Source organism: Carcharhinus amblyrhynchos, chromosome 23, assembly GCF_965287045.1.
Source record: "Carcharhinus amblyrhynchos chromosome 23, sCarAmb.v2.hapA, whole genome shotgun sequence".
NCBI lineage: Eukaryota > Metazoa > Chordata > Chondrichthyes > Carcharhiniformes > Carcharhinidae > Carcharhinus > Carcharhinus amblyrhynchos.
This window is the reverse complement of record NC_137346.1, coordinates 32014072-32030355: the sequence shown is the minus strand read 5'-3', so window position 1 is coordinate 32030355 and position 16284 is coordinate 32014072. Positions and strand designations below refer to the sequence as shown.

The 16284-nt window shown below is 42.1% G+C and overlaps 1 protein-coding gene across 18 annotated transcripts in view; it reads right to left on the bottom strand.

The window, feature by feature from the left end:
* Positions 1 to 234: 234 nt before the first annotated feature.
* Positions 235 to 16284, bottom strand: part of tspoap1 (TSPO associated protein 1) — a 253328-nt gene continuing 237278 nt past the window's right edge. For 13 of the 18 annotated variants that reach the window (XM_080210346.1, XM_080210342.1, XM_080210343.1 and 10 more), the window contains 3 exons: positions 11948 to 12019; positions 7439 to 7573; positions 235 to 2122 (listed from right to left, as the gene is read on the bottom strand). In XM_080210346.1, coding sequence (XP_080066472.1) covers positions 1937 to 2122; positions 7439 to 7573; positions 11948 to 12019 — 393 coding nt within the window. In that variant the 3' untranslated portion in view covers positions 235 to 1936. Of the gene's footprint in view, positions 6345 to 7438; positions 7574 to 11947; positions 12020 to 16284 lie in introns of all 18 variants that reach the window. The other 5 variants (XM_080210353.1, XM_080210352.1, XR_013889276.1 and 2 more) reach the window with 5 other exon arrangements.

Here is a 16284-nt window from a genome sequence, read left to right as displayed (position 1 = left end):
TTCTCCCCAAGGACTTGCCCACATTGTCCCTGTATTCCTGGAGGTCATGCCCTATTGTGTCTGACATTTCACCCTTATTGTCTACATTCTTCCTCCTCATGGCATGCCTCCCCTCCCAGTAACCCCCCCCCCACCTTCCTCCTCATGGCCTGCGCTCCCCCCTCCCACTATTCCTGCATTCCCACTCCAACTGATCCTCAACAATTCAAAATAATTACTGAAAGGCATGGGCAGTTTCTGTGAAAATAGACTTTATTTCAGTAAAAACATTTCTATGTAGAAACAAAGGAAAAGCATTTGACAGTAAGGGCTTGGGCCCTGTTCACAATTGCACTCCATGCAGAGCACAGCCGGATTCAATCCCAATGATGCATGCAAAACAAGAGGTGAAAATATTTATAAATGTCACAAACAATCATATAAACTCTTCTGTACAAAATCTTGACCATATATTACAAAGTGGCGTGCTAGAATTTAAACATGATGGCAATTTTTTTTAAGGTATGAAAATAAGTTATGTTTTAAGATTGACAGCTGCTCAGGAGCCTGGAACACAGAGTATGTATGTGCACAAACTCAGGGTGTCAGCTGAAAACTGGCAGGGTATTGTGGCTTGGCATCTGAAAATCTGTTTTCACCTTTAGAAATCCATTAAGCTGTCTTTCTTGAATAAGGCAGAGGACAAACCTTACCATTACTCGCCTTTAGCAATGCAATGGATCGGATCTCAAAGCACGTGGACACTTTCCACACTAGTGATTTCAGGCGAAGTTGTCACCTTCTAGTTTTGCACGTAGTTGGCTAGATTTTGGACAGGTTGTTTGGAAGTTTCCAACATGCAAACAGGACACCAGAAGTCTGACGTCTGACACGGAACAACATGTTTCCATTTGTTTTTATATCTCATGACATTGAGACATTTATTTTATACTTTTAAATAAATTTTCATCAGTAACAATGCAAATATTAGAACACCAGCCCTGATCGTAAATCCCTGCCTTGCACCCGTGCCACTTTGGACTTGGCAAATGGTGACAACCCTAGATACAAACTGACTGCTGATACAAGTCAACAGAACTCACCAGTGTACAACCCCAGAAAGACACTAACCAGTGAGACAAAATCTAGTAACAAACTGGTGGTCACCAGTTAGTTACATCACAATTCCATGGTCGTTCAGGTTTCTATTCAGCATAACGGGTCAGTGAGATCCTAACATATCTCTGGCCACAGAGCCACTACCTGTCTGACTCTGAAATTCATGAGATGCAGAGATTTATAACTCTGCACAATTTAAATAATATTGCCATGTCGTTACTTGAAGAGAACAGCTTTCTGCTGTTAAGCAGTCACTGGAAGATCAATGCATGAACAATATTAGCCACATGTCTTCTGACAGTTACAGATGAGGTGAGCTGAAGCTAGATATTTCCAGCAGGCTGAACATTTATGGACTTATCTATTATCATTTGTATAAAGGCATTCTCTTCTGATGGTTTATAGGGTTAGTGTCCATTGCAGATTAAAGTTTCTGGCCAAACTTTCTTTCAACTGCAACATTGCAAACACTGGTGATTTGAGGAAAATATCTCAGAAGGCAAAGGGACAGTGGAAGTTTCTTTTAAGTTTTGCAGCAGGAAGGATTCTGCATTGGTGGACATGATCCCCGTTTGGTGTTAACAATTCCTCTCAGTTTCAAATTATTTCCAAGGTCCACCATCAACTCAAGTGACTTACTGGATTCAAGGTGGATGATGCGCTCCATTACTCCTAGTTGAATGGGAGTTGCTCTCTGTTTCTGGATTCCAGATGGGAGTTACTCCATTGCTGGATCCTGGGTGAGAGTTACTCTCCATATTGGATTCCAGGTGGGAGTTACTCTCTGTAATGGATTCTAGGCTGGAGTTATTTGTTGCTACTAGATCCCAGGTCCAAGTTATTCTCTTTTACTGGATCCCAGTCTTTTGAACAGCTTCTTTCCTTTGGAAAAAAAACCCTTTTTCTTCTTGTTACTGGGGATGTTTTCACTGCATCCCTGATTGTCCAAACTCGGTCCAGTGGCAGCAGGATAATCAGTTGCTGGCAAAACAGGACTCAAAACGTCTGCTTCATCTGAGCTCAGCTGATGGAAGAAAATCAGAACAAAAGTTATTGACATAATACAGGAGAAAGTAAGAAACACACTCCACATTACACATTCACTGCCACGTCAACACACACACTGCAAACAGAAGACAAACTGTATCGCCGCTAAACTCTGCTAATTGTGCCCTGATGCCAAGAATTAGTTACGCTGCTATTTGGTGAACCTCATCACAATCACCCTCATGTCATCCATTATCCCTCTTCGAAAAGAATCTCAATCTCTGTTCAAAGACTAATAGACCTGTTTATTGATACAGCAATTTATACCCTTCTCCTAAATGTACCAGAGTTATTTGATCTTTTATACACAGCCATACCCCATGTCCAGCAATGAGATGAATGACCAGCAGTTCTTCATGTAATGGTAGCAATTAAAGAAATATTGGATAGAATATTAGAATTCCGTTCTTCTTTGAATGGTTCTTTTAATATTGACCTGAGCCGTGAAGTAATTCGACACCATCCGTCATCAAGATTGTCTTTGGTCTTGTAATAATCCTGTATCCCTCACTCACCTGCCACAATCTCCTCCACTATGGCCAATTAGCACGGGCCTTTCATTCCTAGGTTTGGTTCAAGGTCATAGGGCAGAACTGATGGCCTGTCAATTCCCTGCGGTTCTCCTGAACCATTTGTGCCAGCAAACAGTAATTGTGCTTCTGACGTTCATTCACATCTTCCACACACACACACATTATAGCTTCAGTCCTCCCTTTGCCGAACATTTATGCTTCCGGAAAGATCAATTTATTTCTCATTCTGAGGCCTCAGACCTTAATTGGACAGCACGTACAGTGGTTAGAACTGCTGCTTCACAGCGCCAGGGACCCAGGTTCAATTCTGGCCTCTGTTCACTGTGAGGAATTTGCACATTCTCCCCATGTCCACGTGGGTTTCCTCCCACACTCCAAAGCTGTGTGGCTTAGGTTGATTGGCCATGCTAAATTGACCATTACTGTCAGATTATGGATTTATGGATGATGGGGGATTAGCAGACAGGGTGACACGGATAGGGCCTGGGTGGAATTGTTGTCGGTGCAGGCTCGATGGGCCCAATGGCCTCCTTCTACACTTTCGGGATTGTATGATTCCAACTCAGTTGCCTTGTAAAGCTAATGCTACAGTGCAGAGCAAAGGCAAAGCTCACACGAATGTATGCATGTAGATATGTATGTATATACGCATTGTGGGCTTCACTGCAGCTGATTCACATGCCTTCCTGCATTCTGATTTTTAAAGTATAAATTTGGCCAGGTGTTGACAAGAGGAACCAAAAACACAATTTAATATTAATTTTATCTGACTCTCTGAAGATTTTAATTTAACAATATTTACTTCTTAGTATTAATTGTTTTGATTTTAATTAACTAATTTAAGAGAGATGTTCACATCAATGATTACAGAATGGGAGTATGTCAACTCTCAATAGGACACTGTCTCTCTTCCATGTTGGTCTTGCTCTGAGTCTGACTCACTCTGTTAGTCACTCTCTGCCTCTGTGCAGTGAGGGCTGTTTTGCATCATGCCGACTGCTAGTGCAATTTATGTAACTGAGATGCATACATGTGACCAAACAGAAAAAGATTTGCTAACATTAAGTAATTGAGATTAACATGATTTAAAAGCTGCCACTGAAGGCATGAATACATGGAACTCGTAATTTTACCATTAATCTGAATATAATGGAGCTGCACATTTACTCGTCAGTCTCACCTTCTCAGTACTTTACCTTTTGTCAAGGCCACTCTGTACCACATATTGCCACAAATCCAGTGGGACCAGGTTGCCCTATGAAGAGCTGATCAGAAGTTCCAGTTGCCTCAGATAGACACTGCCAATCAACTGACTGGCATCTCAGATGATACGAGATTGATTGTTGGAACAGTGAATAACACCATTACTGCTGCATCACGTGACAAACAGGGTTACAGAGGTGAGCTAAATGAACCTTGGTCTTTTTTGTCCAACAATTCCCATTCTCTATATCAAGACATTGGGCATCATCATATATTCTGTGATGATATTGTTGTTCTGAAAAAAACCTTTATCATTTTGCTTGATTTTACAGATAACCAATATGTGCAATGCTGAACCACAAACTCAGTGTTTTTCTCATGGGTCTTGATAACAGTGAGCCGATGTATTTATCAGTGCTTATAAAAAGCAATGGACTGAACAGTGTTAGCCAGTCACAAAATGTCCATGCAAAGCAAGCAAGAAGCTGTTGTTAGCCATGACCCAGGATAAATCACCATCCTATCTAACCAACAGGAGTCACATAACACTGTCAACAACTTATACTACTGAAGATACTTCTGCTGTCAGATCTTCTGTACCTCACATTCCAGCTACTGCCTCAGCATAATCATCTCAGCATCACCCAACATCCTCCCTTCTTGTTCTCCAGGTGAGGCACCAGTAGAGAAGGAAAATAATAGTAAACTAAGTTTGAAGGCTGATTACATGCGACTGGACTACCCCCTTACCTGTTAAATTTCTTTACATTGGGAAGATGGAGCCATCAACCATCAAATTTCAATTAACTTCAACTGTTTTCTCTTCTGTTTTTTCTTCAAACTAATGGGTAATGCAAATCTGTCTTTCTAGTCAGTAAAATATTGGAGGCAACGCCAGGATGAATGACAATCCAGAAGGGAGCCAGCTATTTGGGGTGAAAAACCTAACTAGAATTCAATTTGAGTGTGAGAAGTAAAAACAGAAAATACTAAAAATGACACAGCATACCAGGCAACATCTGTGAGAGGGGAACTGAATTACAGTTTAGGGTTGATGATCTTTTGTCGGCATTGAATATTTCCAGCATTTTCTGTTTTTATTTCAGGTTTCTGCATCCGTAGTATTTTGCACTAAGCGTGACACGCCCTATTCGAGCTAACCTGAGTGTGAGTGATACAGCCAAGCACATCTAATAGTCTATTACTGTTATCTAGCATTACTGCAGGTGGAGTGCACACATGAAGTTCTACTTTGCAGCCAGTACAAAGGACAGAGCCAAAAGAGCATAATACAGGCAAACTTGCCTAATCTGATACAAGTGATTTGGTTACATTTTCAATTCTTTTTTTATGAATCACAAGGAAAATCCCCAACTTTTAGGCCATGCTCCAGGATTTTGAAGCTGCTTTTTATTTGACGTATGGTCTGAGCTTAGCATATCTTATACTCATACCTGTTCACAATCTGCTTTGAGAGCCACAGGCATCTGGCAGCTCACGTATAGGCTGAGCAGTGCCGTCTCCCAACAGGTAAATCTCCAGCTTAAGTACCGCAGTGGGGAAATTCATAATAGGAAGTTGCTGGAAGGGGAAACTGGAGCTGCACTACTCCAGACTAGAGCTATCCTACTACATCTCAGCTACCTCAGGAACTTAAGTATATTTCTGGAAACTTGTTAATCTGAGCACATCTGGAAATCTGCACACATTTCCAGGATTTAACCACATCAACAGTATCTGCAGCCAGATATTTAACTATTTTTCACTATAGGTGGACCTAACTGCATCCCTATCTTCTAATTAGGCCCCTTTTCAGGTTTATCCTGGCACTATACCATTGCCAAGAAGACAATTGCCCAATATAGTCGCATATTTTGATCTGTGCCTTTCTTGATCTGTTGATGATAGCTATGGGCAACAGTTTTGGGAAAGGCCATGTGTGGTATACCCTCTCACCCTATGAGGAAGAATTATCTTCTGGCTTATCTGTGATTTAGCCCCTGCCTCTTAGCGCAGGTCAACAAATTGCTGATAGTCTGCCTCTGGTTGCCCAATGTGCAGCTTTAGGTCATTTCTAATGTGTCAGTGCAGACTCAATGGGCCAAATGGCGTCTTCTGCACTGTATGATTCTATAATTCAGCCTACTGGATGGTCCCATTACCCTGAAGTGGAAGTCCATTTAGGGACATGCTGGTAGACCAGAAAGGAGCATTGGGGGTTGTTAGACTTTGATTGAGGTTGCAAAGAACATTGTACTATTTAGAAATGTTTCCCCAGATTGGGATGGTTCCTGTAACTCTGTTCCTTGGACTGGTGCTGTGCTTACTGCAGCAATGCAGCTCCTTCTGGTGTGCATGCTGCAATGCATATGACAGTGTCTGAAAGCTGCAGCAGTATCTTCAGTAACATAAACTTACAAGCCTCCTGGGTGCTAATTACCGCTTGAAATGAACAGTCTTCCTCTGTTGCCATGGAAAAAGGTAGAGAAACAGAAACATTATAATAAAAGAAAGTGAAACAACTAATACAAGCGAGTAAATGAACAAAAAGGCTTTAATAAGACCAAACTGCTCTGATCAGTACCACTCAGCAAGGGTCATTAGTTGCTGGCAACACAACTCAGCCAGTTCATTATCTGCCACAATGAATTGAATACTTGCAGAGTTTGAACATTTGGATAAAGGATGGAGAATTCTTGAACCAAGACCTATAATTGATTGTTTTCCAATAAAAAAGCTTAAATGACAACTGAAAAGGATTGAGAGAAAACAAAATATGCAGCATTTATCTATTATCTCATAAAAATGGAGCATGACCGTTCCTTTCCAAAGGTGCTGCCCTTGTGGATGATAATATTGAAATAACGCTATGTGATTTAACATAATAAGCAACCTAATGCATAAAGTAAGAAACTCACCTTTACAATTGCACAAAGGGAAAACAATGGTTTTCAAAGAAAAGGTCAGCATTTAAAAGCTCAAAATCTGTAGTAAATATCAGGAAGTGTGGTGCATCTTAAATAAACATCCAAATGTTTGACTTAGGAAAGATGGAAAGGTTAGCTTATACACCTACTTAAAAGGTAGTCAAAGCTTGCAGATAGATATCAAACTACAGCTGAGTTCACCAAGTCTTTTTTTGGAAGTACAAAGCCTCACTGATTCAACTGAGCCAAACGAAAATCCATTCACCACCCCAATGACCTTGTTACTCCTTTCCATTCTCCATCCCCTCCTCTCCAGTGTACCTGATCCTCTCACTCCCGCTGTTCTCTCTGCGACCCATCTATCCTATCTCTTTACCCCATCTCAAGTCCCACTTTCCTTGTGTTCTGTTCTGCCTTCACTGCCTCTTCTCAATTCCTCTCTCCTCTCTGTCTCCTCCTTTACATTGGTTGAAGTACCTCTGCACCTCTAACCCTCCTTCATCTGTAAAATACCTCGGTCTCAACTTCCTACGTGCGGAGCCCAGTAGAAATGTTATTTGGGCAGTCCAGCATTTCACTATAGGAGGGCACAGTTTGTATTTTACACAACACAGCATCTTCTGGTCTTACCGGTTTTTCTTTGTGTGCTGCAGTTGGAGGAGGTCTTGACATGGTATTCCCAGCAGCTCCCTCCACTGCCTCCTCCACAGTAATCTGCTCCAGGAAGTTGGATGGTGCAAGCCCATGTAGTCCATTTAGGTCACCCTAACATGGCAAAACACAGTAACCTGTTACATATGGCTCAACCTACTGTGTGAACTAGGTAACTGAACGGAGACAAGATTTCAATATTTGCGTGGGAGGGAACTCTGGGATGAAAACAACCAATCTAAAAAAACCAATTGGGCAGGATTTTACGGCCACACTCGGGCAAAACCGGAAATTCCCACCTGAGATCAACGGAGATTTTCACTGTTGGACCCTTGCCTGCACCAATGGCGGGCGAGGTGGTAAAGTTCTGGCCATTATGTCTAAACTGCCCTCAAGTCTCAGCAAACCCAGATTTATTTACATTTTTGTTGTTTGCTCTGATTTGCCGTGTCACATTTTTGTGGTCCTGATTTTTGGAAACAGCTGCTTTTAGCTCTCTTCCTTCAATGTCGGATTGAGCGGACTAGATTCCAAAAGTAGACATGTACTGCTGAGGCTTTATAAGGCTCTGGTCAGACCACATTTGGAGTATTGTGAGCAACTGTGGGCCCCTGTATGTAAGGAAATATGTGCTGGCTCTGGACGGGGTTCAGAGGAGGTTCATGACTGATCATGGGAATGAAAAGCTTAATATATGGGGAGTGTTTGAGGACTCTAGGTCTGTGCTTGATGCAGTTTAGAAGGATAAGGGGGGGATCTGATTGAAACTTACAGAATACTGAAAGACCTGGATAAAGTGAACATTGGGAAGATGTTTCCATTAGTGGCGAGAGACTAGGATCTGAGGGCACAGCCTCATAGTAAAGGGATAACCCTTTAGAACCAAGATGAGGAGGAATTTCTTCAGCCAGAAGGTCGTGAATCCACATAATTCATTGCCACAGAAAACCGTGGAGGCAGGTCATTGAATGTATTTAAGACAGAGATAGATGGTTCTTGACTGGTAAGGGGATCAAAGGTTATGGGGAAAAGGCAGAGAATGGGTTTGAGAAACTTATCAGCCAGTGGGTTGACAAATGGCAGATAGAGTTTAATTTAGACAAATGCGAGGTGATTATTTTGGTAGACTGAACCAGGGCAGCACTTACTCAGTAGGATGTTGGGGAGAGTTACAGAACAAAGAGATCTAGGGGTACATGTTCATAGCTCCTTGAAAGTGGATAGAGTGGTGAAGAAGGCATTTGGCATGTTTCATTTCATCAGTCAGAACACTGAATACAGGAGTTGGGACGTCTTGTTAAAATTGTACAAAACATTGGTAAGACCATGCTTGGAATACTGCGTGCAATTCTGGTCACCCTATTATAGGAAGGATATTATTATTCATTTAGAAAGAGTGCAAAAAAGATTTACTAGGAGGCTACCGGGACTTGATGGATTGAGTTATAAAGAGAGGCTGAATAGCCTGGGATGTTTTTCCTCTGGAGCATAGGAGACTGAGGGGTGACCTTCTAGAGGTCTATAAAATAATGAGGGGCATAGACACAGTAGATAGTCAATATCTTTTCCCAAAGGTAAGGGAGTCTAAAGTTAGAGGGCATAGGTTTAAGGTGAGAGGGGAGAGATACAAAAGTGTCCAGAGGGGCAATTTTTTCACACAGAGGGTGGTGAGTGTTGAACAAGCTGCCAGAGGTAGTAGTAGAGGTGGGTACAATTTTATCTTTTAAAAAGTATTTAGATAGTTACGTGGATATGATGGTTATAGATGGATATGGGTCAAATGCGGGCAATTGGGATTAGTTTAGGGGATTTAAAAAAATGGGTGGCATGGACAAGTTGGGCCGAAGGTCATGTTTCCATGCTGTAAACCTCTGACTGAATGGCGGCACAGACTCAATGGGCTGAATGGCCGAATTCTGCTTCTATATCTTAAGGTCTTATAATTCTAGACTAACATCAGTTAGCATCAACAATTTAAGGCATACGCAAATTAGTGCAAACAGAAATTAAAATTCTCTGTGCAGCATGCAAGGCACTGTAGTTGGAACTAACTGGTCCAAGAAGACAAAAAAAGTATTAAAAATTGCTTTGATCATTCCTTTCCCAAGACCCTTTTCATTTTCATGACATGAAGATGAGTGGAAAAGCAAATGACACGAAGATGAGTGGAAAAGCAAATTGCATGGAGGGTGTGGAAAGTCTGCAGAGAGATCTGGATAGGCTGAGCGAGTGGGCGAGGACCTGGCAGATGGAGTATAATGTTAGCAAGTGTGAGGTTATCCACTTTGGCAGGAATAATAGTAGGAGGGATTACTACTTAAAAGGCAAAAAGCTGCAGCATGCTACAGTGCAGAGGGACCTGGGAGTCCTTGTGCATGAGTCGCAAAAACCCAATCTGCAGGTGATCAAGAAGGTGAATGGAATGTTGTCCTTTATAGCGAGGGGGATAGAATATAAAAGTAGGGAGGTCTTGCTGCAACTGTACAGGGTACTGGTGAGGCCGCAGCTGGAGTACTCTGTGCAGTTTTGGTCGCCGCGCTTGTGGATGGATATATTGGCCTTGGAGGGAGTGCAGAGGAGGTTCACTAGGCTGATACCGGACATGAGGGGGTTGGACTATGAAGAGAAACTAAATAGACTGGCTCTGTACTCTTTGGAGTTTAGAAGTATGAGGGGGGATCTTATAGAGACGTATAAGATAATGAAGGGAATGGATAGGGTAGAGGTAGAGAGATTCTTCCCGCTTAGAAAGGATAGCAGGACTAGAGGACACAGCCTCAAGATAAGGGGGGGGCGGGGGCAGCTTAGATCAGAGTTAAGGCGGAACTTCTTCACTCAAAGGGTGGTGAAACTCTGGAACTCTCTGCCCGTTGAAGTGGTGGAGGCTACCTCGCTAAATATATTTAAGTCACGGGTAGATAGGTTTCTGATAGACAGGGGAATTAAGGGTTATGGGGGGGGAAGCGGGAAAGTGGAACTGATCCACTTCAGATCAGCCATGATCTTACTGAATGGCGGGACAGGCTCGAAGGGCTAGATGGCCTACTCCTGCTCCTATTTCTTATGTTCTTATGTTCATTTACCCTAGCTAGTTCCTCCTGACACTAAGGGGCAATTTAGCATGGCCAATCCACATACCCAGACATTTTTGGGTTACTGACCTCCAACCTGAGAAAGCCCCCCTTATCACTACTTCCTGTTTGTTAATTTAACTCAATGTTAAATTTATTTATCTCCACAGGTGCTGCCAGACCTGCTGCATTTTTTGAGCATTTCCTGTTTTTATTTCAATGATACTGTAATTGCTGTCCAAAATACTATAATAAATGCTGGCTAGCCAGTGATGCCCACATCCCATGAATGAAATTTTTTTTAAAAAGCACGCAAAAGTGAAGAGAAAGAACAAAGGGAATGTCTGCGTCAGGGTGGAGGGCAGGAGAGATTAAATGACAAAAGATTTCCTGGTACAAAAGCCAAGGAAAGTGGGAACAGGTAAGGTGAAGAAATAAAATAAAAAATGTGTCCAGGTGCAGTGTGAATGACACCTATCAGGTGTCTGAATGCAAAGTGAAGGAAATAAAGAAAGAAATAAGGGAAAAAAAATCTGAACTAGCAAAAATGAGGCAGAGGTTATGATATCAATTTGTTGAACTCAGTGTTTAGTCCAGAAAGACAAACTGCAGAGCTGAAGGATGGGGTGTTATTCCTTAAGCTTGGTTTGAATTTCATTGGAACACTGCAGCAAGCCAATATTAGAAAGGTCAGAGTGTCAACAAGGTGGAGTACTAAAATGGCAAACAGAAATTTCAGGCTCATGTTTGCAGATTGAATGCAGCTCACCTGATCTGCATTTGGTGTCCTAAGTGTAGAGAGGACCACATGTAAGCAGTGAATACAGTGTGTTAAATTGAAAGAAGTACAATTATACTGCTGTTCATTTCTGGAAACTGCTGCAGTCTATCTTTGTACACCCAAAGTGCTGTTGGGACTGAATGGAACAATTAATATATTTCCAAGTCAGAAAAATGTGTGACGTGGGGGGGAATTTCAAGGTGTGGCTGTTCTCATGCACCTACTGCTTTTGTCCTTCTAGGTGGTAGAGGTCACGGGTTGAGCAGTCTTGGTGAGTTGTTGCTGTGCATCTTGTGAATTGTACACAGTATGGCCACAGTGAGCCTACGGTAAAGGGAGTGGAATGTTTAAGATGGTGGATGGGGTGCCAGTCAAGACTGGTTTTGGCCTGAATGGTGTTGAACTTCTCAAGTGTTATTGGAACTGCACACATCCAAGTGAGTGATAAGTATTCCATCATGCCTTTGACATGCAGTTTGTAGATGGCAAAGACTTTGGGAAGCCAGAAGACGTGTTACTTCCTAAAGAAGGTCTGCACATTGTACAGCTAGCATGAAGGAATAGTTTGGGTCTGAATTTTCTGAACTGACACTCCAATGCAGTAATAAAGTGCAAGATACATTTACACATACTCACATAATAGAAACCATCCTCATCCATGTCCCCGTAAACATTAATTATGTCACCAGCACTGAATGTCAGCTCAGCCTGTTTGAACAAAAGACGTAAATTAAGGTTAGGATTTGCCCTCTATTGGGTCTATCCACTCAAGACTGTTACAGTCTTTCCAACAACTTTTGGCCTCTTTTAGGTCAAACCGAATAAACAAACTCAAGTTGAAGCAGGATAAAGTAAAAGGGGCAGCTCCCCAAAAGGAGGAGGAACAGCCCAAACAAATCAAAGTACAAAGGAAACTTGAAAAATCAAATTATAATTGGCTGCACGTCTGCAAATGTGAATAGACTCAATTAGCTTCTACTTACATGCTGCGACAAAATTTTCATTCACTGATTTTGAATGAAATGTTAAAAGTCCTTCTCTTGGCCGATCAGTCCAAGTGACTGGCAAACACAATCCAGAAGCCACTCTACTGACTACATATTGACACCATCACTAAGATCTCTTACTGCCACCTCCTAAACATTGCCCGGCTCTTATCAAAACATTCATCAATGCCTTCTTTACTTCAAGACTTAACTATCCCAACACACTGCTGATTAGCTTCCCAGGATCTACACTCAGTGAACTTCAGACACTATTGCCCATATTCGAATTCAAACCCATTGCCCCTATCCTCACTGACCTACACTGGTTCCTGATTAAGCAATGCCTTGATTTTAAAATTCTCATCCTTATTTTCAAATCTTGCTCTAACATTGCCTCTCCCTAGCTCTGTAATCTTCTGCAGTCCAATTACCCTCTGAGATATCTACATACATCTAATTCTGGCCTTTTGAGCATCCTTGATTTTATTGAATCCACTAATGGTGACCATGTCTTCAAATGCCTTGGATTTAGGTTCTGGAATTTTCTCCCTGCACATCTCCATTGCCCCCACACTCCAAACATTTTGTTACGCTCAATGGAAAGCGGGAATTAAAGAGACTTTGAGCAAGCATTCTGTGTTGGTTTTCATGGTAGAAAACCCCAAAAGCATCCTAAGAATATGTGAAAATTATGGGGAAAAATGGAGGGAGGAACTTAAAACAGTCACTATCAGTAGAGAAAAAATGTGAAAATTAATGAGACAAGTGGCTGATATGTCTCCTGGGCCTGATGGCCTGCATCCTAGAATCTTAAAAAAAGTGGCTGTAAGATTGTGGATAGAAGGTTATAATCTTTCAAAATTCCCTAGCTTCTGAAAAGGCCCTCTTGGGTTGGAAATCTTCAAGAGAGGAGAGAGACAGAAAGCAGGCCGGCGCTTGACATTTGAAAAATGCTGGAATCATTATTAAGGAAGAAGTAGAGGGACAGTAAGAAAATCATTGACATATTTATTTGAGGATGCAACAAGCACAACAGATAAAGGGGAACAAGTAGATATACTATATTTTGGATTTCCAAGAAGCATTTAATACAATGCACATGAAGGATTGCGACACGAGACAAGAGTTCATAGCATTGGGGTGACATATTAGCATTTATTGAGGATTGGCTCAGTATAAAAAGAGAGTTGCAATAAATTCACCTTGGCAAACTGAAACTAGTAGGGTGCTAGTTTCAGAAGCAAGTGTAGAATGCAAGGAAAGTAGAAAGAAACTTAAGCAAGGAATAAGAAGAGCTAAAAGGGGTCACAAAAAAGCATTGGCCAATAGGATTAAGGAAAATCCCCAGGCTTTTTACGCATATGTAAAGAGGTTTGGCCCACTCAAGGACAAGAGGGGGAATCTATGCATGGAGCCAGAGGAAATGGGCGAGGTATTAAATGAATACTTTGCATCAGTATTCACCAAAGAGAAGGACTTGGTGGATGATGAGTCTGGGAAAGGATGTGTAGATAGTTTGAGCCACGTTGAGATCAAAAAGGAGGAGGTATTGGGGTTCTTGAGAAACATTAAGGTAGACAAGTCCCCAGAACTTGATGGGATATACCCCAAAATACTGAGAGAGGCAAGGAAGGAAATTGTTGGGACTTTGAGGGAAATCTTTGTATCCTCACTGGCTACAGGGAAGGTCCCAGAGGACTGGAGAATAGCCAATGTTGTTCCTTTCTTTAAGAAGGGTAGCAAGAATAGTCCAGGTAATTACAGGCCAGTGAGCCTTTCATCAGTGGTAGGGAAATTATTAGAGAGGATTCTTCGAGACAGGATTTATTCCCACTTGGAAATAAGTGGATGTATTAGTGAGAGGCAACATGGTTTTGTGAAGGGGAGGTCATGAACTTGATCAAGTTTTTTGAGGAAGTGACAAAGGTGATTGATGAGGGTAGGGCAGTGGATGCTGTCTACATGGACTTCAGTAAGGCCTTTGGCAAGGTCCTTCATGGCAGACTAGTGCAGAAGGTGAAGTTGCATGGGCTCAGAGGTGAGCTGGCAAGGTGAATACAAAGCTGGCTCTGTTAAAGACAGAGGATAGCAGTGGAAGGGTGCATTTCTGAATAGAGAGCTGTGACAAATGGTGTTCCTCAGGGATCAGTGCTGGGACCTTTGCTGTTTGTAATATATATAAATGATTTGGAGGAAAATGAAACTGGATTGATTAGTAACTTTGCGGACGACACAAAGGTTGGTGGATTTGCGGAAAACGAGAGGACCATCAGAGGATACAGATCAGCTGACAATTTGGGCGGAGAGATGGCAGATGGAGTTTAATCCGGACAAATATGAGGTAATGCATTTTGGAAGTTCGAATACAGATAGGAAATATACAGTAAATGGCAGAACTCTTAAGAGTATTGATAGGGAAAGGGATCTGGGTGTACAGGTACACAGGTCATTGAAAGTAGCAATGCAGGTGGAGAAGGCACACGACATGCTTGCCTTCATCAGCCGGAGCACTGAGTTTAAAAATTGGCAAGTCATGTTGCAGCTTTATAGAATCTTAGTTTGGTCACACTTGGAATACAGTGTTCAATTCTGGTTGCCACACTACCAGAACAACGTGGAGGCTTTGGATAGGGTACAGAAAAGATTTACCAGGATATTGCCTGGCATGAAGGGCATTAGCTATGAGGACAACTGGAATGACGGAGGTTGAGGGGCCACCTGATAAAAGTCTATAAGATTATGAGAGGCATGGACAGAGTAGATAGTCAGAAGCTTTTTCCCAGAGTGAAAAAGTCAATTATTGGGGGGGGGCACAGGTTTAAGGTGCGAGGGACAAGGTTTAAAAACGTACGAAGCAGATTTTTTACACAGACAGTAGTAGGTGCCTGGAACTCGTTGCTAGGGGAGGTAGTGGGAATGGATACAGTAGTGACTTTTAAGCAGCGTCTTGACAAATACATGAATAGGATGGGAATAGAGGAATATGGTCCCCAGAAGGGTAGGCGGTTTTAGTTCAGTCGGGAAACATGGTCGGTGCAGGTTTGGAGGGCTGAAGGGTCTGTTCCTGTGCTGTAATTTTCTTTGTTCTTTGCTCCAGGAATCAGTGCTGGGACATTAACACAATCTACATTCGTTTTTTGGATGGAAGGACAAAGTGTATTTTAGCCAATCTGATGATACACAAATAGGTGGGAAAACACATTCTGAGGAGGTTTTGCAAAGGGATATCGATAGGGAATTTGCACAGCGATATCGATAGGTTAAGTGAGTGGCGAAAGAGACTAGCAGTTAGAATATAATGTGGGAGAGTATGAGATTATTAACTTTGGTAGGAAGAATTGAAAAACACGTTATTTAAGTGCGAGAGAGCACAAAATGCTACAGTACGCCGAGACCTGCGTGCCCTCATATTTTATCACAAAACATTAGCTACAGGTACAAAGTCTTTTATTGCAATGGCGATGGAGTAAGAAGTTGGGATGTCTTGTTATAGCTGTGCAGGGTATTAGTGAGACCACACCTACAATAGTATGTACAGTTTTGGTCTCTTTATTTAAGGAAGGATACACTTGCATTGGAGGCAGTTCAGAGAATGTTCGCTGATTCCTACGAGTTGTTTTATGAGGAGCAAGTTGGGCCCATTTTCATTGGAGTTTAGAAAAGTTGAGATGATCTTGTTGGGACGTATAAGGTTCTGAGGTTGCTTGACAGGATAGATCCTGAGAGGATAATCCTGGGAGGGGTGGACAGTGTTAAAGAGGACTAAACCCAAAATTTTCAGAGATGAGAGTGTTACTTATTGAAAGATAGGGCCGGATTTTCCAATCTCACTCACAGCTGGAATTCTCCAGTCCTGCTGTAGTGAGCAGAGATTCGGCTGAGTGCCAAATTCTCTGTTCCCGCTGGACCATCAGTGGGGCATTAATGGCCGGAGAATTTTGGCCACGATTTTCAGTAGATGGCCCCAATAGGTCACAGCAGGGGGAG